Source organism: Rattus norvegicus, chromosome 7 (assembly GCF_021556685.1).
Source record: "Rattus norvegicus strain SHRSP/BbbUtx chromosome 7, alternate assembly SHRSP_T2T, whole genome shotgun sequence".
Classification (NCBI taxonomy): Eukaryota; Metazoa; Chordata; class Mammalia; order Rodentia; family Muridae; genus Rattus; species Rattus norvegicus.
In genome coordinates this window covers 108,105,508-108,129,575 of record NC_141540.1, presented here as the reverse complement: position 1 = coordinate 108,129,575, position 24,068 = coordinate 108,105,508, and the positions used below count along the sequence as shown (strand labels likewise).

The 24,068-nt window shown below is 44.6% G+C and overlaps 2 protein-coding genes across 6 annotated transcripts in view; one reads left to right on the top strand and one right to left on the bottom strand.

The window, feature by feature from the left end:
• The window catches only part of Tg (thyroglobulin), a 184,563-nt gene that overhangs the window by 34,096 nt on the left and 126,399 nt on the right, over positions 1-24,068 (bottom strand).
• Sla (src-like adaptor) overlaps positions 1-24,068 on the top strand; it is a 50,238-nt gene that overhangs the window by 15,917 nt on the left and 10,253 nt on the right. The window contains exons 1-4 of one of the 3 annotated variants that reach the window (XM_087557627.1): positions 2,485-2,660; positions 13,490-13,587; positions 21,389-21,488; positions 22,731-22,817. In XM_087557627.1, coding sequence (XP_087413753.1) covers positions 13,527-13,587; positions 21,389-21,488; positions 22,731-22,817 — 248 coding nt within the window. In that variant the 5' untranslated portion in view covers positions 2,485-2,660; positions 13,490-13,526. Of the gene's footprint in view, positions 1-2,484; positions 2,661-12,181; positions 13,588-21,388; positions 21,489-22,730; positions 22,818-24,068 lie in introns of those variants that run through there. The other 2 variants (NM_178097.3, XM_087557626.1) reach the window with 2 other exon arrangements.

Genomic DNA, 24,068 nt, shown 5'->3' with positions numbered 1-24,068 from the left:
ATTATAAACTCAAGGACAAAGATGGGTAGATCTATCTATGCCATCTTGCTGCCCATTCTGAATGGATATAAAAGTTTGCAGTCCCACCTAGTGTTCAGCATCTGGGAGTGACCCATTTTATGCTGGATCTGGGCAACTGCAAAGAACATTTTACTAGGTATCCCCTATGGACAGGACCTCATTTTACTGGTACATAGTACTGAGCACACACAGTGCCTGGCACATATAGAGTGCTACAAAAGGCCAGTGAACGACTGAATAAATCTCAGAACACACACCTGGATAAATGACAGTGTTCTCATCCTCAGTGGATTAAGGGAGGATGGCGGATACACTTCTGAGGTACAGGGTGCAAGATAGACCACAGAAGGGTATTCAGGGCACTGCCCGAGCAGAAGCAGAGGCCTTTGCGGCAAACTAACATGGTTTTCCTCTGTAGGACCTCTGCCCTCCCACAGACTTTGACCCTGTGAGTCTGAGTTCAGAACTGGGATTCTATTGATTGCTTGTTTCCCTCTGCCATTGCTGTTCCTCAGACTTACATGGTCACAAGAGTAGTTTCTTTTGTATGAACCTCTCACTCCACTTGTTCTGAGGCTATCTGAACCCTAAAATAACAACTCAATGACCCCACATATACCTTGTCCCCAACCACCACTGCCTGTGGACATCTGCTTCAGAGATCACTGTGTCTCTTTTAGAGCAGCACTGCAAATGTGGGCTGCCCTCTATGTCTCTATCCAATGGCTCTGGTAAGCGAGGCTCAGGTTGGGCAGGACTGTCACTGGCTTAACATCCTGGCTGAATCCCAGTGACTGGATGGCCAGCCATATTGAGAGAAGGAATGCCAGAAACAGGAATGAATTCATGTAAGCAGGAGGGGTTCTACATAGATGCTTTAAAAGTCCTTACCCCTGTCTCTCTGGATGTCCCTCCCTCTAGAGCTCTGTCACTCCTCGGTGCATGTGGGGGAAAGCCCCACTTCAGCTGATTCTGCTTGCTTGCTCTTCCTCACTGAGGCCACTCTACAAAGTTCCTACACTATCTGCCTGCTACCTTCCCAGCATGCTCTGCACAGAGCTGGCTTTTCACAAGCCAGCTGAATCTGTCTAGTACACAGCAAGTACTAAATTTAGATGCTGCCGCACTGTTTGTAATTTATATTTGCAAAGGACACCCAGCAAGGTTTCTAAATGACTGTCTTGAGGTCTACATTGGACTCGTTGGGTGGGGTCCTTGGATCATAGGCCCCAGACTCTGCTCTGGCTCTGTGAGGACTAGCTGTGGACTGTGTGAAATCACTGAACTCTCTGAGGGGTTTTAACTTTTAGAAATGGGAATGGCAGAGAGTGGCCTATAGGCACTACTGTCTGTCATTTTCTCATTAGAAATAGGCTTCTCTCCTACCCAGCATCACGCACATAGGTTCCCCTGGTACAGACTCATACATTATGAAATGATATTTTTTGCATTTATAACAATATATAGTATAAAGACACTTTATATTCTAATTTCAAACGATGGGAAATTTTGAAACAGAGCAATGTGTGCACATCCAGTCATCTGAGTCCTCATGGAAGTTGCCTAACCCCACCTTCCCTTCCCCTTTCTCTTGAGTATATTCATTTTAGTGAACTGTTTTAGAATGATATGCTCCTACATGTGTGTGAGCACACATTTTCCCTAGGAACTAGAGCCTTCTTCCATATGGCTGTCTATCATCATTGTGTTGTATAATAGTGACATCCTTGTGACAATCATCCATGTCCAGTGTGAGCCTGGGTGTCTCATCCATTTGACAGATTAGAACTTGGAGGCCTCTAGTTAAAATCACTTTGACAGGGCAACTTGGTTGCTTCTAGTTCTTCCTCCTTAAATCTGGGCTCCCTCAAGGATAATGCCTTGCTCCAGTCTGCCATCACTCCCTTTTGCCTGTTAAGCTCTGTCTAAAGAGCCATTTTAATTTCTTCTAGCAGTACCTTAGTGGATGTAGGTTTTGTGCCCCGGCTCTGCTGGGTAGCTCTGCCAAGGGGAATATCTGTCCTCTGTCTTTGGTCCCGGGCAACTGAAACAGGCCCATAGAAGAGCACAGCTCCAGGGACTGCTCTAGGTCCCTTCTATAGTGACACAAGAGAGCTGTGAAAATGAAGAAACTCTGGATAGAAAAGCTGCAGTGACCTATCCTTAGTTTCCTTGGACCCAGAAAGCTCTGGGGACACAAACGGGCAAATTCACAGCCCCATCTGCCTTTTAATTAGAAAAAGAGAGGGAAAGAGAGTGTGTTTCTATAAGCCCTGGCAATTTACAGTCAAGCTGGCTGTATTCTCAAGTGCTTTGTAAAGGAATTAGTGCGTCCCTTCTCTTCCCCATTGTCCTTGTAGAGAGAAGTCGGCTTTGGGTGGTTAGTGAAAACAGGAACCTGCCCTCCTACCAGCCCCATGCCTTTGCCTTCCTTGTTTCAACAGAGGAAGTGTGAGGCCCTTTAGCAACTACAACTCTGCAGCCTGCTTGATAACATGGGCTTTGCCTACACTCCCACTGGAGCCCGTGTGGTCCACTCAACCTGGAACAGCAGCAGCAGCTGATGAGAACTGGTGCCCCTCAACCCATTGACTGTCTACTGTGAGCTCCCAGGAAGAGGCCATGGTCTGCATCTGAAGGTACTCAGGGAACTGTGGCTGGGACAGAGTCAGGACAGACTTTAGGAGACCTCTGGAGGTACAGCCGTTAGGACTAGGCTTTGGGGAGCTAAAGAAGGACCCCTGAAATCGATCAGGGAAAAGTCCTAGTGAAGAACTTCCTCAGCACTGTGACTGCTCAGAGGATGCTGAGAAAGTGCACACAAAGGGGAAGGTGCTGTGCTGGGTGGTGGGCAGCCTGTTTTCTTGCCAGGGGCACTCTGACCCAGGAAACATCTAGGATGTGACAGCTATATCGCCTGTGAGCAAGTCATTTAAACTACTGTAGACCCCTGTGCTCTCATCTATGGAATGGAAACAGTGCTGCCTAGAGCACACAAAAGTTGGTTAGATGAACTGAGGCAGCATATGCATATGCATAGTGTCCAACATAGGCCCAGATACATGGTAGGTGTCTAGTGAGGGCTGTCAGCCAGCCATATGTCTAAAAATGCAGAGGCCTTGAATGACAGTAGTTGGGCCATGTGGAGGCTGGTAGTTTAAAATTCCTGGGGAAAGTGGTACAGATAATCGCAATTATCTAAGCAGGAAGTAGACAGATGGGAGAGGGAGGGCTAAAGAGAAGACCAACACTCAATTCATATAAATTTTGAAATCATGAAATGTTATAAATGAAAGAAATGCTGGAAATTCAAAATTTCCTAAGCAATGTGCTGTGGTACATGATAAGTGGGGACCTGCATATTGAGAGAAACTGGTGTTGGAGAACAATCTTGGGCCTCAGAATGGCCCTCCTGGGGCCTCTGAATGGGGTCTGAACAGATATTTGCTGTGCAGAGTGAGTGTGTTAAATATAATTTTAAGTTACTTTCAGTCAACTTTCAGAACACAATTGTTCTTCACTTCTGACTAGTGAAAAAAGAGGCTCAGAAAGTTTAACTGATTTATTCGAGTCATTTAGCTGGTTCAGAGATACATGAAGCTAGGAGCTCTAAGGACCTTTATAGGGGAAGGAAGAGTCTTGGTGAGGGCAAGGACTAAGGACAAAGATCTTGTTGACAGTGGTGCTTTTGTGTTTAACATCCCATAGTCTGCAGATTGTCCTTTTGAGGGTTGCTAGAAGATGCTGAATTGCAAGACTATTCAACTGTGCTGTGTTGTAGTGGGAGGGATAGGAGTTCTGGCAACTTCTGTTGGAACATATTTTCCAGTCACTGGATGCTATTTAAGATCCTTAGCACACTCTAGAAGTGTAGTGATAATTTGTGGGACAGACACACTGAAATCCACTTGGATATCTCCTTTCTATTAGAGCTCAGATCGAAGTACCTAGGAAGGCATTTCAGCTTTGCCTTGAGAGGACTGTGTGACTCTGGGCAAATTCCTTTGCCTTTCTGAAAGTCTGCTTATTTTTTTCCTTTATTAGAAGAAGCTTAATTTCTGTGATGTTTGTAAGAAGTGCCCATTATATGCAACATGTAGCTTAGTAGCTAGCTGTTAATGCCATTTCTGAGCCAGGCGAAGCCTGCCTAATTACACAGACATTCTCAGCAGAAAATTTCTAGTAGTGTTAAATATGGGGAGAGCGAACTTCAAAGTCAAGACATGGGGCTCCTTCTCTCTTTTCTGAAGACAAATTGTTGTTGTTGCTCCACTGGACAGAAGGAAGCCTTATCAGTGGACACCTATCTCAACAGATGTTCCTATCAGAGAGAAATCTCTGCTTCTCTGGGCTGGGGAAGCTGTGGATGACAGAATGTCCTTAAATTCATAAGTTACTTATTTCAGACCACGTTCATCTATCTTCTGCACTCATAAAGGTGACTGAGTGGTAATGTCTTATTTCCTATTAAGTAGGAAATTATTTACTGCAATTCTGCCATGAAATTGGATTAAAAAGCCTCATTAAGAGTCTTCAGCAAATCAGACCATTTGTTAGTCACCTGAAGGGCGGATATATGAGTACCTCTTGTTGTAAACATGTCTGTCTATCCATTCCTCATCTACCAACCCACCCATCTTTCCATCCATCCATCTACCCTTCCTTCTTTCTTCCCTTTCTTCCTCTGTTCTATTTATCCCTCCACCCACTCATTCATTCACCCACTCATATGTCAAGACATCTACCTTATCATCCATCTATCCATCCATCCACCAGTATATCTATCCATCTATTCACCCATCCTTCCATCTATACATCTGTTCCCTCAGTACACACATACTGGAGTCATACCATGTGGCAGACTCCCTTCCTCTCTCACCCCAAACTTCTGAAGAGGAATTAAGTACATCATGTCCCAACCACTTCCTCCCAACTGAGAGCCATTCAGGAAGGAACATACTTGAATACAGTAATTCCAGCTACAGCTATATGTGGGGCTCAAGGGCACAGTGTCTTACTTCTGTTATTAGCCTTGGCGAGTCTCAATTCTTTAAGCAGCAGACAGCTGGGGGCTATGCTAAAAGGCTGGGTATATATGGTAAGCAGGTAAAGTAGAGACTCAGAGAATCTCAAAGGAAAGTGATCATTGTTTTCTGGCTGGGGTTCCCCTATCCTAACACCAGATATCTCACACCAGACTAAGCATTTTACATTCCTAGCAAAATTTACATCTTCATTTATTACACGTAATTATTGTACATGTATTAGGCACCAGATACATGAAGGATCACATTTTTCTTTTTAGTTGAGAGTACTTGTATCCATCCTCAGAAAGTTGTCCTGGGGCGGTATTGCTTCATGCTACACTCTGCCATTTCCTAATGCTCTAAGGTATCAGAAGTGGCAGCCAGCCCTGGAAGCAGATGTTTGGCTGGGTTCACAGCCTGCCCCTATTTCTGAGCAGCCCACTAATACCAGAGATAAGTTGAATGATTTCTCTGGTCTCAGTTTTCTGAAAAAAAATGCCAAAGGTCTAGATTTATGGATGTCAAAGGAGATGGTATTTTGAATATAGAGACATCAGAAGTCCTGCATGTATGTTCACCTTTGCCCATAACCATTCTTGCTGTGTGTTAGGCCACTGAAACTCATAAGCATTCACATCAGCCTGTGATGAACATAGGATGTCCTCCATCTGGTCTGCCTACTTTTTATGAAGCAACAGATGGCCTCTCAAGGAAGGATAGTGACTTGCTCAGTGCTCACTCTAGCTGGCCCACTCTGGGTGCTAAAGATGTAATATATGGAAAGTAAAATTTAGGGGAGACTGGTTTAACTCATCTTCACGACAGGCAGTCACTCTTCAGATGATTTCACAACAGAGTCTGAGTCTAAGAACCAGATCTCTGGTTAGGCACTGTGCATGAGGAATTGGCTTCCAGTGGTCAGATGCAGCAGACACAGCAGGCCTCTGTTCCTTCTGCAGAGCATCTCAAGCAAACCAAGTTCATAAAGCACTAGCACGCCTCTTTTCTGGGAGCAACATGACTGACAGAATTAGAGCCGAGAGTAAGAAAATGTATGCCCTGAAAGTTGACCTCTTCCCTGATTAGGTTCCTCATTTGTCAAGTGAACATTCTGGGTATTGAATAAATCAGAGCATTTTAAGCATAACAGAGACCTTCAATACAGTGGCTGCTCAGTGAACTCAGTGTCTCCTTTCCTTTGCAAACTAAGAAGTATGTCTGGGGCAGGAGGGCTTCCATATAAACTGCTAGTTAGAAGGAAGGTTTGTTGATTCATTGGTGGGAAGATAAACTATATATATATATATATATGGAGAGAGAGAGAGAGAGAGAGAGAGAGAGAGAGAGAGAGAGAGAGAGAGAGAGAATCCTCAAAAAAGTTAAAGTACAACTGTACCAAAACTGAGTGTGGGTCCAAGGACTCCAAGTCAGTAAACAACATGGATATCTGCATAACTATGTTTACTGGGGGAGTATAAACAATGGTTAAGATAAGGAACAAGCCTAGGTGTTCATCAACAGAGCAGTGAAGAACATGTTGTACACATCCATCCATCCACACAGCCAACAGTTTTATTCAGCTATAAAGATGAATGAGATTATGCTGTCTTTGGAAAATGCAATTTGAGATCAATATATTAACAAAATAAGCCAGACTTAGAAAGCAAATATTATGATCTTCCCCTTGTGTGAAACCTAGATCTCTCTCTCTCTCTCTCTCTCTCTCTCTCTCTCTCTCTCTCTCTCTCTCTCTGTGTGTGTGTGTGTGTGTATGTGTGTGTGTGTCTCCCTCTCCCCCTCACATTCATACATGTATACCCACACATGTAAGTGTATATGTATACCCATACACATAAGCAGGCCATGAAGGCACAGGGGACAAAAATTGGGGAAAAGAAAGGAAACTGTCTAAGGACAGTAGAAAGGGACAGGAGAGGGTAATAGAAGAAAATCTTGTCAAAGCACATGACATACTTCAATGGATGCAATATAAACCAATTACACTGTATAATAAATACAGGCTAAAGAATTTTGTCAATTTTAGACTGTTGGATTTAGTGTCCCAGAGCTAACTGGTACTGCTGGGAGGCCCATTGGGCTTACACATCCAGGGATGTAAAGTGGGAATCCAATACTAGGTCATAGCATGCCATTTTACATCACAAAGGTTATCAAATACTTCAAACTAGAGAATTTCTCAGCACTAATTGCTAAAGGTGACCAGGACATTGCAAGTGGCTCTGGTTGGCTGGCACACTGCGGTTTTTGTTTTATCTGCTTCTGATCTCCTTGAGGATTATGCTCTGGGGTTGAGAGAGGAAGAAACAATACAGAAATAAATCAGCAAGGGGACAGTCATGATCTAATACTCGGTCAACAGCTTAGAGTCAGAACCCAGCTTGGGGCAGTGCCCAGAGCAGTCTCTTAACTGTGATGGTTGCCTTGGACTTATGGAAGAGCAGCTGTCTGAGTCCTACTTGACCTGAGATCCTAGCCAGGCTGACTCACAAGGAAGGGGTCATCATCTGTGCATATTACATTGAGCACAACTCAGATTTCTATCTTGATGGTAAGTTTGTGAGTAACGCTGGTGAGTCACATGTATGAATGAAATGAAAAAGGAACTTTTGCTGGGAAACGTGATGTTGTGAAGAAATCACAGACTTGCTAGTGTTGGGGCCCAGATTTCTGTGCACATGCTAGCTTCTCCCCGAATGTCTCTCTCAGGGTCCTTCTCCTATAACTGGACCTATATTTACAAATCTCCATGTGAAATGGTTAGTCAACAGCAACTTGCCTTGATCTTCTTTGAATTGGGAAAACTTCCTTCAAAATAACATGTTCAAAACAACAGGCTTGAGCGAAATTGGACTAGGCATGTTCAATACTTCCCACATTGTAAAGCAATGCCTATAATCATGCTCAAAAAACATACAATCAAAAAAAAGGGTTATGGGGGTTGGGGATTTAGCTCAGTGGTAGAGCACTTGCCTAGCAAGCGCAAGGCCCTGGGTTCGGTCCCCAGCTCCGAAAAAAAAGAAAAAAAGAAAAAAAAGGGTTATGTTTTAAGTAAGTTTCTACTACATTCATAGCTGGCTGTGACCTCTTGCAGTCCATGCGGTATGAGTTGACATGTCTAGAAGGACCCCAAGTCATTCTCCCAGTAGGATTTTACATTCTGGCTGTGAGTTAGGCACACAATGGCTGATTGCAAGGTACCATCATGGGTATGTAGGTTTTGACCTTACTTGGTGCCCCAGGAGATAGACGCAATGGCCCAGCCCCCTCTCTCTATGCAGGAAACAGAAATGGACAGCAGGACTGAGCAGTAGACAAGGAATGATGGGGTCATAGGGTGGGCTGCCCCGGCATACCCGTTCAGGGAGAGACACCTGCCAATTGAGGCCAGGATGTGGTGGGGTGCCCCAGGATATCCTGCCAGGTTCTCAGAGGAGCCCGGCACTAAGCCCCAGTGACAGCTTCTATTTTCCCTGAGGCAAATTGTTAGACCCCAGGCATCACTGAACAAGTCTCAGGGAGACCAGTCATGCCTTTTGGGTGGAGGTGGGTAGATGAGGCAGTGTAGCCAAGAAAGGGCAAGTGATTTGCCCAACTGGCACAGTGAGCTATTTAATGACTCTGGCACATCAAAGGAACTGGCATTTGGCACAGTTTTTTGGCTACCAATAATCAAACACTTTACTCCTTTATTTATGCATAGCAATTTATTTCTCAGACAACTTTGTGGAGCATACTTTTGTATCTTAAATCAGGAGAAAAGAGCAGACTGTGGAGGCCCAGAGGAAAAAAAGTGGCCTGAGGACAGGTAGACAGTGAGTGGGGACCTGGACTAGTTAGTAGTAACCCTGCTCTGCAGACCCACCTGTGAGGCTCTCTGAGTTTGGACCAGCTTTGAAGCACAAAACAAATTCATGCACATAAGGCAAGTGTGGAGACTCCAGAGATGTTTCTATCAGAAACTTAAGAATCTGCCTATGATATCACTCACACCCAGAGAGAGTCCTTGGGAAGTCCTGAGAAAGGTTCAAGTGCTATGTTGATATATTCAGTGTATGCATAGGCTGGTTTCATTTTAATGAAGTTGATCGCTGTAATAAATGCCCATAACTACAATATTCCAGAGTCTCAGGCAAAGAAAAGGTCAAAAGTTCTAGGCTAGCCTGGCTATGTTGCAAGACCATATATATACCATTAGGATAGTCACCATCTTCTGTTTTGTTCTGACCTATAGTGTTGCAGTTCTAAGCGCTGGCAAGTCTGGAATTATTTTCATATCTTCCCCCTGAACTGAGGTAGCATTAAGCCTTCACTGATCTCTCTTCTGTCCCTTATCCTTCTCATAGTGGGTTTCTAGGCTTAGGCTTCTAGTCATGACTATTTTTTTTCTAACAGGCCCCTTGGACTTCATGTCCCTTGTATGAATATATAGTTCCCCTCAAAGTTTATGATTGCCAACTTTGGCTACATGACTGAAGAATTCCTTTGCTGCTGTCTTCTAAGACCAGAAAGAAGAATAGGAGGCTAGGGCAAGTCCCCAGAGGTAGAAAAAGTGTGGGCATTAGAGCCAGTAGACCTGCTTTGACCTCTGTGTTACCTCTGCCTAGTCTTGAAACCTCAGAGCATGTGGCAAGCATAGACTATGTGAGCAGTCAGGCATAATTATTGCAGTACTTAACCCTATGCAGAAAAGCGCAGAACTAATCTGCTTGGTGTCTGTTCCATGTGTCACTGTTGTGGTTAGAGGTGACATATTGAGTGGACATTGAGGTTCCTGACTAGTGGCTTCTGGCTCCCAAACCTTAGAAGATGGCCACATAAGTGAATTTATAGCTGTCATGTTGTAGAAGAAATAGCTTACTACAGGGAAGGTTGGGCTCTTAGGTTTTACATTCATGCCTGCTGTGTCCAAGGCTCCTGTGTGACTTCCAGGGTGTACTCCCACCTTGCCCCTGGTTGAAGTTTTGATGTTCTTTCTCTTTGATGTTCTGAAAAGGGTGCAGATGCCCTTCCTTTCCACAGACAGACATGGGTGGTAAGTTTGCCATGTAGGAAACACATATAGTTCTACTGTGGGATACCATCAGAGTAGAAGACTTGGGAGCTGTCAGACCCCTTGCACTGATGCAGACTCACAGTGGAAAGGGCTGGAGCTGAGCAGGGAAAAGAACTGCAGAGGACACTTACCCTATGACAGCTCCAGCAAAGACCTGGGATATTTCTCCCTCTAAACCACTCAAACAGTGGGAAGACACGCACTGTCCAATGCCATCTAGAGAACAGCATGGACACAGCAGAGGGCATGCTGCCTTAAGTCAAGAAAGATGGAGTTTCTACATGGGAACCCAAGAAGTTGGGCCAGCCCCTGACCACCCCTCTTACAATAAAACAGAAGTGTCTGCTCTCAGAGATTCTGGCGAGAAGGTAGCCTGGCACATGCCGCCTACCTTCCTTCCATTCTAAAGAATATAAGGACAGAATTTGTACTCCTTCCAGTGGGATTTTGTAAAAATGATGATGGCTTTTTTCTCTTATTAATCATCTTCCAAGAGCCATAGAGCTCTGATTGCTAGAATGAAGTGGGGTTAAAAGGCTCGCTCTCTGGAGACAGTTACTCTCCTATTCATCTCATTTTTCAGAAGTGGAAACTGAGGATAAAGGGCACACAGAAAATAGCTTTCATGTCAAGACTGGAGGGAGGTGACAAGCCACTATAGTCCTTCCACCTGGACCTGGAGGAGGAAGCATTCCACAGAGAAAGTGGTGGGGGAGGCAGAGATGGGCAGAGCCAGTGTTAATTAACTTAGCTCTGTTCTGCCCTTTTCTTATTGTTCCTAGAAGCAATTAGTCGCTTGTACCTTCTCTCCACCTCTCGCCACTATAGAAAACTGTCACGGATTAAATCAAATTGCTCAGTTATTTCCTCTGGGAGGCCCTGGCTCTCCTCCTTCTGGGGATTGCCACTCTTCTCAAAGAAAAGCTTGGAAGTAGTGACTTAACTCCTTCCTGGAGGCTCTGTGAAGTGGTGTGATGCTATGGGCTGTGGAGATGACAGGAAGCTGGTGGTTTGAGGGGGATCTTCAGCCCTCTTGTCAGGAGAAGGCAAGAGAGGATAACACTTCAGAACCAGGAAAGTGAGGTAAGAGCTAAGCCCCAGGCCTAGGATCAGGCTGCTCACCCTGTGTTCCTCAGCTTGTGATTTTGGGTTTGTCTCTGTGTGCATTGTAGTCTTCCTATGTGAACAAAAAAATGTTTGTTTCCAGCTTGGCATCCTTCCTCCCTTCCTGCATCCTTCAAGAACTGGGAGGGAACTGGGAAGAGTTTGAATGCCAGGCACCTGTACTGTCTCTGGTCAGTAGGTGCTGTCTTTCTGAAACCCTTGGCTCAGGGTCAGGTATGGGTTAGAAGCTTAGCACTGTCCACTGTGCTGGCAGGGGAGAGGTTAAGTCATTACCTATTCCAAATTTAAAGATTTTTTTTTAGAGTACAACTGTGCACTCACTATCGATCGAGAAATCTTTTTTCCTCAAAGAAAAAGGAAATTTATGACATTGTAATATGTTGGAAATTTCACTGTTTTCACTTTGTCTTGTGGTATATACATTCTTTACCAAGTGGGTGAAATAAGGGTGTAACAAAAATCACATATACCCCTAATTTCAATTAGCAAGTGAAATATAAGTGAATAATGATATATGTAAATATATATATGTAAATATATGTATATATAAACTGTTAGGTCCATTTTTGTTGTTGGGGCGTACGTGATTTCAAGGCTGACCCCTAGGCATTGGACCCTATCATTCTCCTTGCTTCCTAAAAGATGAGGAGTTCTAACTCCTGTCTCCCCGTCTTGAAAGTTAGGATAGAGAGCAGACCTTCCTCTACCTCCTCTTAGAGGCCTTGCTCTCAGAGCATGGCTCTTTCGAGAATGTTTACACATAGGACTTGAAATTTTAAGCTTAACAGTAGCTCAAAAGCCACATGTACTCAGTAGAGGTTGTACTTTGACTTTTGAATTCTGATTTTTTTCCTAGGCTCATATCTGTGGTTCAGTCTTCTCTCCTAATGATGGACAGCAGGATAGAGCTAAGATCCCCATCAGATTCTGTACAGGGCGCTGTGTTGCTGAACTTTTATGGTCTAGGTTTGGTATAAAATATAATTTTGACTTATGGTATTCTCAGCATGTGAAGGGCATTTGAGGAGCTGGCCCCGTGGCTGGAGACTGGCTGCACACACAGAATATAGATATGTGATCTGAAGCCAGAGTCTCAAACTCATGTGACCTTGACCCACGTTGTACACTCAGAACAGGTAGAATGTTTCTGTTTGGTGTGTGTGTTTCCTCTCAGCCTAGAGATTGGCCAGTTTCTTCTCCTTTTCCTGGAAGTGGAAACTCTGTCTAGACTTATGGCCATGTTCTCTGTGCTTCCGTCATCTTGGAAGACACAGCATCTGTAAGACTTTCTTCTCTTTTAAAAATACTTGTCCAAAGTCCCTGGATTTGAATGTTTGTCAGCATGATGATGTCCAGCCAGGCCATGAACTATGTTTCACCTGTTTTAACTCAGTTTTGTGGCAAATACCCAATAGATGTCCAACCCCACCCCCCACCCCAGAGCAGGCAAGAAAACATTAACAGTTTGTCAGGGGATGTCAGTTCATAAAAAAGAGCTACAGCATAGCAGTCTGTGTGGGACTCCTGGAAAGCCCATCATGAGGCAAATGAGACAGCCTGTCCATTACCTGTATGTGGCTTGGGACAAGTCATTTCCTATTTGGGGTTTGTTTTCTTACGGACACAAGGGTTTGCCATTATCAAGGCTAGTGTCGAGGTGACTCTGTTTGGCAGCCTGGAAAGTATACTCCAAAGAAGTCATGAAGTTTCAGTCATGAATCTGGCTTTGCAAGTCTTTGTTAACATGGGCATGAAAATTCAAACAGACAAGAAAGAATCAAAGAAAAATGCCCTAGCATGTTCTGGCCCTGCCCCTACACCTTCAGACTGTGAAGCCTTTTACCTTCTAAATGTGGTGTGTCCTGAATTCCTGGACCATGAGAACTGTTGGCAGGGGTCTGTGAGCACAGCTTCTTTGGGGCTACTTATGATACTACTCAACTTCTCCAGCACCCCCTTCTCTGCTCAGCAGTGGTGTGGAGGAATGGAAACTTTTGCCACCAACAGCACTTGCTAGCAACTTCCTTCTCTGTGGTTTTTCTCTGTCATCCCCTTGATAAAAGAATTTGAGCTGTGCCTCTGTCACCAACACTCATGAATTGCATCTTGACATAAAAAACAGCCCCCTTTCAAGAAGCAGGCTGCCTGAGAAATGATGCACCATGCGCTCTGAACTAGGTCACTCTCCACTCAGGGAGCTGTGGGTGCGCTTCACTCTGCGTGTGTGTCTCTTTTACTGCAGGCTTCCAGGACCTTCCACATCTCGAGGAGAGAAAGAGATGGGGAACAGCATGAAATCCACACCTGCACCTTTGGAGAGACCACTATCCAACACTGAGGGTAAGTCTGACTTCTCTGGAGAGATATTTAACTCAGTTCTATAATAGCCCACAGGAAAGGACCATGATTGATGGTGGTACTTGTTAAATCTGGGCAGTGGGTACTGCTGTGACATTGTACAATTCCCTTACTTTGTGCTTCAAATATTTAATAATGAACATTAGGAAGGGTTAGAGGCTTGGTGATGGGAAAGTGTTGTCAGTTTCAGAGGGAACTCTTAAAATTCGTAAGCTCCTTTGACAGAGTGCATATGGAGTTTGAGACAATGTTAAGCTTAGAATCTCAAGTCCTGTGTGCATACACTCTTGAAAGAGCCATGATCTAAGAGCAAGGCCTCTGAGAGGAGGCAGAGGGAGGTTGGCATTCCTCAGCTCATGACTTTGGGTTTGTCTCTCTGCGTACTCTGTAGTTTTCCTACATGAAAAAAAGTAGGCTTCTAACTTTCCTTCCTTCTCCCTTTTTCCTCCTCTCTCCATTCACCTCTTCCTCTATCCCCTCTTCTCTCTCTCTCTCTCTCTCTCTCTCTCTCTCTCTCTCTCTCTCTCTCTCTGAATTTTAGGAATCACTCTGGGCCAGAGGGGCCTGTATGCTTGAGGAAGTCTAATGAAAACACTGACCTCCAAAGACTTGCCCATTAGCTTTTACTTTTTAAATGCTAATTGACATAAAGTAGTCTTTTTCTTTTTCCATTGTGTGGGCAGGAGGTTACACCTAAGAAGGAGGCTCAGGGGTCTCCCGTCTGACTGCTGGGTTAGGAGAATTCCCCAGGCTTGTACCAGGGTATACTCCAGATAGTCACACAATTGCCCCACCCTGAAAAGCTTCCTCTCTTGTCAGGCCTGACTTGATTTCATCTTTCTTCCCATACCTATTTGAGTAAGGGAGGAGGTGCCAAGCCACTGCTAGTCTGATTTACTTCCATTTGGCATTGCATGAATTGCTAGGCTTCAGGTCAGCTTGCAGCTATAGTTTCCTCTGATGGCCTGGGTGACAAAAGGCTCAGGGCAAGGGGTTCTGCCCTAGGGTTCTCAAGACAAAAGAAGTCTTGGCCTTCAGGAGCTCCTTCTTCAGCATGCCAGGACAGTGAAGGCCTGAGCATGTGTGCTCATCAGTGTGATTCCTAGGAACTAGTGTCATAAAGACATCGTCAATTTTTTTGGGAAAGTGTACATTTCAGAGGAACAGAACGCCATAGACTCTCAAGTCCTTTAGAAGCTGTGTGATCTTGGGTTAGTACCCCAGTCTTCCATGGCTATCCTCAGGGACTTAGCTTTGATCTTTTGCCACCACAGTAGAGCAAAGAGCAGTGACCTAGTTGTAGGGTGGGAGTACTTTAAGATTCACTTGAGGTCAGCTACCTAAGTAGATTGTATCTACAGGGCCATCCCTTAATGTGTTAGCCTCCCTCAAGTGTGAGCCTCCCTCAAGTGTAAATGCAGTGGAACTGGCAACCCCAGGAACTTTCTTACAGAATTACAAATAGTAAATTTCCAAGTCCATGCAAACTTCAGACAACTCTCTTCAGGGAGAGCCACATGCATACAGCACAGAATTAATTAAAACCGGGGGCCTCCCAGGATGTTGGGGAAACACATATTTCCACCCAATAAAGACAACCTAGTTACTCTGCTGTAATCCCCTCCCCCACCCCTACCGATTGGTTTCTTCCTTCTGAATCACTGTGACCTACAGAGTGACACCTCATATCAGACCATGCAAACCAGCTGTGCTCAGAACCCATCCCACTGTGCCTGGGTAGAAATCACACCCACTCCATAAGCACGTACACAGCTGATACCAATTAAAAACAGAGCTGAGCAAGGTACAAAGAGGGAGGAAATGGGTAAATCTCAAGACCCAGCAGAGCTGTGATGGTGGGTGGAGGGTGGATACAGCAAGCTGTATTTTCAACCAGGCCCTGGAAGGTCTTAAGTTCCTAAAGCTGGCATATCCCAGGCCAGTGCTAGTTCTGCCTCCATATCTAACACAATCAAGAGCTGACTGGCCAGGTCAACACGGTGTCTCTTAGTTCTCATTTTTATAACAGTAATAACTGTAGTGTGGCTTGGTGTCTGAGATATGCCTGCCACACATGGTTCTAAGAGCTTTATGCATATGACATGAGCCATCGGATATATATAAGTATCTCACATAAGAATAGCAGTTCATGTGAAAATCCCTTTAAAGCAACTCCTAATGTTTATAATAGCCCAACAACATTAGCACCATCACCCTCTTTAATTTGCAGTGGTGGAAACTGAGGCCAGGAAGGTCAAGTGAATCTCCTAACACCATCCAGCTTGTCAGGGATATGTGAGGATAAAACAAGCAGATTAACTGAGCATAGTGTTCAGTGTCCCTCCATTTTTTAAAACTCCATCATATTCCAGGGTAGCCTATGCTCTAAGAGAGGATGTGCCTGGAGTGAGGAATTATGCCCAGTCATCAGATCCAATGATACAGACACTCTTGGGCTATTGTGAGATCTCATAAATGAAGCACCCGTAAGGTCTTGACCTAGGTGCTCACTTCTAGATCACTAACCCTCTTCTGGAGCATGGGATAGCTTTAGACAGAAGGAGATCTGGTTTCTGAGTCTCTTTACCCTTAATTAATATAAAATACAAGTAAGTACCCTATCAAATCCCTACCTGTAGATGATAGGACCCACAGACCTGGCTTACATGCATCAGCAGAGCTAGGTAGGCCTTCTGCCAAGCAGCCCTGCAGCTCTATCTGATTGGCTATGTTCACAGGTGCTGCTTACTGGCAAAGTTACTGAAAGTCAGGCCTAATGGCGACCTTTCAGGAGCCAATGGGTTTGGATATGACTCAAACGGTATGAAAGCAGAAGCTGAAACAACACAGCCATTCAGCCCTGTACCCACTAGCCACAGGGGTTGCTGGCACCAGCTCTGAAGGCTCTTGTGGATCCGGTCTTTATCTATGGAGGATGGAGTGTCGATTGAGAAGAGCCTAGACACGAGGTGCAAAGAGAGCTATGTGAAGTGACCATGGACCCATAGTCTCATGCTGTCCCCTGGACATGTCATTAACTCTCCAGCTATGCCATCCTATCCCGCACATAAGAACAGGTGACCTACAGGGCTGCGTAAAATATGAGGAGGGATGGGTACAGTTTTTGGTACAGCCACCAATGAGGCTACTGAGCAGGTGCTAGCATTAGAAAAGAAGCGGTTGTGACACGCTAAAGAATAAACAGACCACAAAGGCCTGTTCTTTATGAGCTAGGTGACATGTGACCAGTATCCTGTCTGGGCTCCTTTCTACTCACGTTCCTTTCCTTACATGATACATTCGTATATTCTGTTCCCCACTCCTACTCATTCCCCAGCTATCAGCAAGTATTTGGATACTTGTCTCCTCTCACCAAGTGGAGTTTTTGTTTAGATGAGCCAAAGGTGGTAAGATACCCTCACATTGGCACTCCTGTGTATCAGTAATACCGAGATGATCCAGCTGGAGCTGGTCTTGATTGCAAAAGAGTATGCATATCCTGTGTGGGAATGATCCTGTGAGTCATGAAGGCCACATAGTCCACCACAAGGCAGATTTTGATATGTCCTGTTTTAATATGGGAACAAGCCAAGCTCTAGTTAGTTAAAAGAAGCCTTCCTTCAAATTACAAAGCTCTAAAGTGGTGGCATGTGGGTCACTCAGCTGATTTCAAAGGCTCTGGGTTCCTCGTGGCCAGCACATATTTATTCTGTGAATCTGTATGTCCCTCCTTCCTTATCCCCTTTCCTAGTTCGTTCATTACTTCGTAGGATCCAAATGTTCATTTTTCTGAAAAAGGAAGCAAAATCCACTTTGTATACAAGGTAAAGTCCTAATGGATTTGTACCATCCTCTCATTTAGCTTCCTGATTTCACATGCTACATGTGTAAGTCTGCCTAATCTGGTAGCTTAAATGGATGTCAAAATGTCTGCAGCAGTTTGTCAAAAAATTTAGTCCTTTTTTAAATAAATGAAAAAAACACAGCCAACTTTCAGTAATAACATGGCTCTGAGAAGCCTTGGAGATGTCTTTGAGGAGAAAACATATATCTCACCCCAGACATTTGTTTCCCTGTAGGGATCAGAGTTCAGGGAAGACAGTGGGACCCTGAAACCAAATCTGCTCACTATGGCCACGCTGATGTTCCCTGGAGGTTTAAGCCAGGCTGTGTGTCTTCTATCGATTTATCCTTTGGTGTTCTGTCTCTAGTAATGAGGAGGAGCACACCGAATGTCCCTGCAACCCTTAGGCAGAAAACCAAGTACAAGGCTGTGCTGGTGATAGTTCACTGTCATAATTGTGAAAACTTTGTTGTTAAGAAAACTCCAGGATGGGTTTGCTCCCCAGCTCCAAAAAAAGAAAAAAAAAAAAGAAAAAAGAAAAGAAAACTCCAGGAGAAACTGCTTCTGCAACTGTGAATCTGTAACCCCCAGGATCCCTCTTTTTTCACTGGAATGCATGCATTCACAATGGGGTTCTGTGTTTTCTTTATTTCAGTTTCCTTTTGTTTTTGACACTATAAAAGGTGGCTTTGCAATGTTTCACAGTTTTAACCTTGAGTATACAGTGCGACCACATCAAGCCACGAACACTGTGATGGACACAGGCTCTATTTAAAGGGGCTATTCTTATAGATATCATATTTTAGGAATCATTTTAACCCTCTTTTCATAAGAGTATATACCAATAAGTTTTTCTCTGCTTGGAATTCTCTAGGGACAGCACAGAGAACCCTAACATAGACTCTGTTCGATGTTTTCCACTCACATGCCTGAAGTGTCTGGCAAGCTCCAGACTGGCCCAGGGCTGCCTGACTGTGAATACCCCTGTGTTCAGTCCTCTAGGAGCTCTTAGCCAGAAACGGGCATTTCCTCTGACAGTCATATAGATGTGCCAGGGCAACTTTGAGACACTGCTTCAGGTAGGAGCTAGCAGAGCACCAAGTCTCTTCCAGAGGCTGGAGTTGCTGAGAATGGAGGCAGTGAGGAGAGAACCAATGTGACTGGGCAGAGGGACAGCACCTGCTGAGGCCTTAGGTCTGGAAAAGGCCTGTCACTCTCAGCTGGCAGCTTAGGGAGTAAGCATTTCATAATTGGATACATCAGGCCAGGAGAAATGTGTTTCTATCTCAAGAGCATCCCCTGCCCATCATGGTTACAGAACAGGAAATTCTTGGTGGGGGTGGGCATGAAAGGTGTCATACCCTTGGGCATCCAGACTCTGAATGATGCCCCAGCAGAGCAGCTGTGAAGATTTTCAAGGAAGGTTTATCCAGGGCTCCTTGATGGCCTGGTCTTCACCATTGACCTGTACCTACTGTGCACTGGCATTTCGTTTACTTATAGGCAACCTCCAAGATTGCTTAAGGTTCATGCCCAGAGGCTGGCTCTGTACCTTATTAGAATTCAGAACTTCTTTCTTCAAACCTAATTCAACTGGAATGCTGCTTTTAATTAGTGGGGTAATACCTGGGCCACAAAGAGAAGAACTTCTTTTTAAAATTTTCATTAAGGCAGAGTGTTAGAATCACCCATAGCCAGAAGTCTCACTCAGCTAACAAGAAAGGTTTTTCCTGTCTGACCCAGCTGTTTCTTGGGAACCCTTATTCCTTTCCAATGACTCATTAGGACACTTACTTTTTGTTCCCCCTTGTAAACATTTACATCATTAATTGCCCATGACTCAGTTTCCCCAAAATGAACAATACATTTGCATGTACTGTTCCATTGTGATAACTGATTTCTGCTTCATTCACCAATCTTCACTTAGCCGACTGCACTTAGCCAACTCCTGGGAGCTCTGTTCAGATTACTTAATCAATCTCACATTTAATCTCTCTCTCTCTCTCTCTCTCTCTCTCTCTCTCTCTCTCTCTCTCTCTCTGGGTGAGTCTGCACAAAAGATTTAACAGTTGGCCTGTAGGACTTTTAGACTGTGAGAGGTCAGAGCTGGAGTATCAGTACAGGTCAGTACATCACAGAAAGGGGCTTGCTAGGCACCCAGCCTGCACAGCTAAGTACCAGGGTTCTACTGAACTTTCTGAAGCCAGGGCATAAAAAATGTCTCCTATGATTCTAGGACTTAGAATGTAGCCTTCTGTCAAGGAGGAAGAGGTGGGCTTAGTCACTACTGCTGGGGTCAGGGTTGGGCCTCAGTGAAGATTCACTAAATGAATACATGTAAGATGTAATCTGGAAGTAAGGGTTCTGATGCCCAGCCAGTCAGTAGAGTGCTAACTAACTTTGCTGCTTTGTAAGTGTGTAGTTTCCCTCAGTGTACCCCAATACTAACCTGCATCAACACGTATGGGTTGTGGAAAATCACTAAGGATGGAAGCAAACGTTGCTAGGCATCAGGAAGGAGATTTGCATCTTATCATTGCATCTCTGTAGCCAACTGGGCTCACATGAACCAAAGAGCACACTTCCCTGTGCAAGTGGCATTAAAAATCTCATTCATACATACATGAGCTCATATTAGAAGGAGGCAGAATGTAGGTCATGTAGAATCTCAGATGCCAAGCGAAGGGATTTCAATTTTAACATACCTACAATAAGAAGTACTCACAATCACAACTGCACTAAAATCCCTGTTGATTGGAGGCATGACATAGTGCTCATCCACTCCAAGGAAGAAGGGTGTGTGTATGTATGTGTATCTGTGTGTCTGTGTGTATGTTGTTATTGTTGTCATCATTGTTGTTGTTGTTTTGTCTCTTTAAACACAGAGCCTGGGGATCCCTGGAGGATCCTCACAATTGATTAGCCTGACAGTTTTCCCCAAGTACCATAGATGTGGGATACACGGGGCCTAAGGATGGCACCTGAAAATATAATACTAAGAATTTTTTAATTAGAGTTATACATGTGTATGATATGTTTTGATTAGATTTACTTTTTTTACACTTCATGTTGGATATCTTTTTAACTAGTCCTTTTGTCTGTCTGTCTGTCCTATCCACTATCCATCTCTCCATCCATCCATCCATCCATCCATCCATCCATCCATCCATCTAGCTATCTGATTATTGTGGCTCACTTAGCTTAAGTGGGATTACTTGTCTGTACATGAATGGGAAGAAATATGTATACAAGGTTATGCAACTTCACTGGCCACACCATTGAGAGGAATGAGGGTGTCCACTCATTAACTGTCAGTAGCACTGCAAGCCATGTGAATGCCTCTAAGAAAGAGTCTTTTCATAGCCTTCTGGTATAAGGCTCTTTCATCTAGCACCCCATTTTCAAGATGGAAATACAGAGGCGTTAGACACTGGGCAAACCTAGAAATAAAGCCATAAGGTGTGACTCTAGTATTTAGATCTCAGAACCTCCCACCCCCATTTTTTTTTCACATATGCACACTGGAACCAAGGTAGGGTTATGGTCAAAGCATGTTCTGTGGCCACAAGGCCTGTCTGAAGGCTATCTTCATGGGGAAGAGGTCTGGAACACTGGGCAAGTGAAAGAGTTTTACACACACAAGCTAGGAGGCTCCAGAGCAGTAGCTCTTACCCTTCCTAAAACTGCAACCCCTTAATACAGTTCCTCAGGTTGTAGGAACCTGCACCCATAAAATTATTTTGTTGTTACTTCATAACTGTAATTTTGCTACTGCTGTGAATCATAATGTAAGTATCTGACATGCAGGATATCTGATCTGTGCCAAGACTCGCAGGTTGAGAACCACTATTTTAGAGGGAAACCCCAACAGCTTTGTTTCTCTCTATTCCCTATTGCTTCCTGTACCTTGTCAGTAAAAGCTTCCTTTTTGCTTCCTAGGACTTGAAAGTGACTTTCTGGCTGTGTTGAATGACTACCCGTCTCCTGACATCAGCCCCCCAATATTCCGGAGGGGAGAGAAACTTCGTGTGATTTCTGAGTGAGTGAGCCTCTCAAAACATGCATAATCCCCTAAACATGACTAATCCATCAGATTCCCAGATGCAGTCAGTTGTCCAGTTCTACACAGGTGCTGGTTCTGTGAGGTGAGAAATTTGGCCCCTGCTGTCACCTGTCCTCCCAGGACCTTACAGCCACCAGTGGCATCCTCTGAATATGCAGGGTGGTGTTATTCACTAGGGCATGCTGGGAAGGAGGAGCAGAATCCAAAAGCACTGTAAGTGATAACAGCAGTGCCTGCTTTCCAGCCATTGTCTTTAAGTATGGTTTTGAACTGCCTATAGCACAAGCTATGAGCTCTGTGTCCTTTGATTTAGAGTCTCATTGATGTAGACAAGCAAACGGATGTTTGGTTATACTTGAGGGAATAAAACAGCACAGGAAGCTTTTGTTTTTGAAATTCTTCAATCGTGCATATCAGTTGAGGAACTGAGCTGTTGGTCCCCCAGGGGTAGCAATGTCAGCATGTGAACAGGTTCCCTGATGAACATATAACTTATGATGAAGGATGTCTGCTGGGTATACAGGTTTTAAAAACTAAATTTTGGGGTTGGGGAGATAGTTATATTGGTAGAAAGCTTGCTGTGTAAGCATGGGGACCTGAAGTCAACCCTCAGAATACCCCCGCCAAAAGTTGGGCATGGTAGCACACACCTATAATCTCAGTATTGAGAAGAAAGACAAGCCTGCCTGCTGGCCAGACAGCCTAGCCTGCTTAGCAACTTGCAAGCTAGTGAGAGGTGCTGTCACTAAAATAAAGTTGGGGTCAGTGTCATGGCTCAGCATGTAAAGCTGCTAGGGGCACAAGCCTGGTGACCTAATTCTGATCCCCAGACCCATGTAAAGATGAAAGGAGAGGAGTGACTAACTACACAGTGTTGTCCTTTCACTTTTTATGCATACTGTGCTAAGCACTTGCCCCATCCCAACATTATTCATACACACACACACACACACACACACATACACACACATACACACACATACACACACACGCACACACACCACACACACACACACACACACACACACACACACACACACACACACACACACACACACAGAGGAATCCTGAATTTTCAATTGGAGAAATGCAGTTCTAAATGGTGATGACAGATCTTGAAAGAGGAGTGTCCCAAATGGCAGTGAGCTAGTTTGATGACTACATCTTTGGTTTTGCCATTGACATGTGTGTATTTCCCTTTCTGCTTCATCCTGACAGTGAAGGGGGCTGGTGGAAAGCCATTTCTCTCAGCACCGGCCGGGAAAGTTACATTCCAGGGATATGTGTGGCCAGAGTGTATCATGGGTGAGTATATATCTGAACAATACGATTCAGCCATGATGGGTATGGGTGACTCAGGTGATAAAGAGTGGAAAGAAAGGGACAGTTTTACCCCATCTCGGGGATAAGCCTTCCCACTTTCTGGGACTTGATTCCCCAGCAGTAAAATGTAGCAAGTTGGACCTCCTTGCTCTGACATAGGACTCCTGTCATACTTCAGTGATCCAGGACTATGTCTAGAAAACGCCCTGGTTCAGGGGCTAAAAGACAGTCTTTGTGGGTTCAAATCTTGCCTCTGTCACTTCCAGACAATGAGATTACGGACAAGCTTCTCAGCTCTGTGTATCCTCAGTTGTTCACCCATCACAGTGTAGGATGATGGGGTTAATGGTACAGACTAGCACTGCTGAAGTGGAGGTCCCAGAAGAATGAGGTGGGTGCTGGGCAGTATAAGGAACACACTTCTCTCAGTCTTGGCTGTGCTCCCTCGATAAAGGCAGCCACTGGCAGAGGAGCTGCCAGCACTAAGCTCCTTATTCTTGCAGCTAGGCAAGGGACTCATGGCCTCCAGGGAGGCTTCAGTGAGCATTGGGTAATGCCAAACTAACACTCAGGCTTCCCTTCTGCAATGAAGGGGTCTTAGCTATATGACTTAGCCTTGCCAGTATGCAGGCTCCTCCTATGTCAAGATACCAAGGAAAAACCACAGCTAGGTCATGCATAGCAGAGAGGAAGCATAGAGCAAAACAACTGTCACTGTTCAAGTGGTAAAGAACCTGACAGACTCCACAAGCTCCTACTGGGAAAGTGACATTTGTGCTCTTGATTTCACTATTGGTAATCTTAATCACTTGTGCTCACAATGGCGAAGGTGAACAGGGGTGGTTGCTATGGGAGTCATGTGCAGTGAGATTGGAGTTAAACATTGCTTAAAACCAGTGACTTGCTCATTCCTCAACTACTCACACCATGTTCCTTCAAATGAAGGCATAGAGCAGTTGTAGGAGCTGAGGTGGTGGGAAGCCAGATGACTAACATAACCTTGGCCCTATCGTCCATCAAATAGATGTAGTGCACTTCCAAGACACAAAAATGGAAAGCAGAAAGCACACTGGAATGTCTAATTATGCATATCCCCTCAGAATGCACAATTTTACTCTCTCAACTGATGATAACATGGAAAAACTACCCAATCAGTCTGGTCCTCAGGGCCCTCTTTTGGGCCCAAGGGCAAGTTTTACCTGTTTAGGAAATCTAGGTGAAGATACGTCTTCA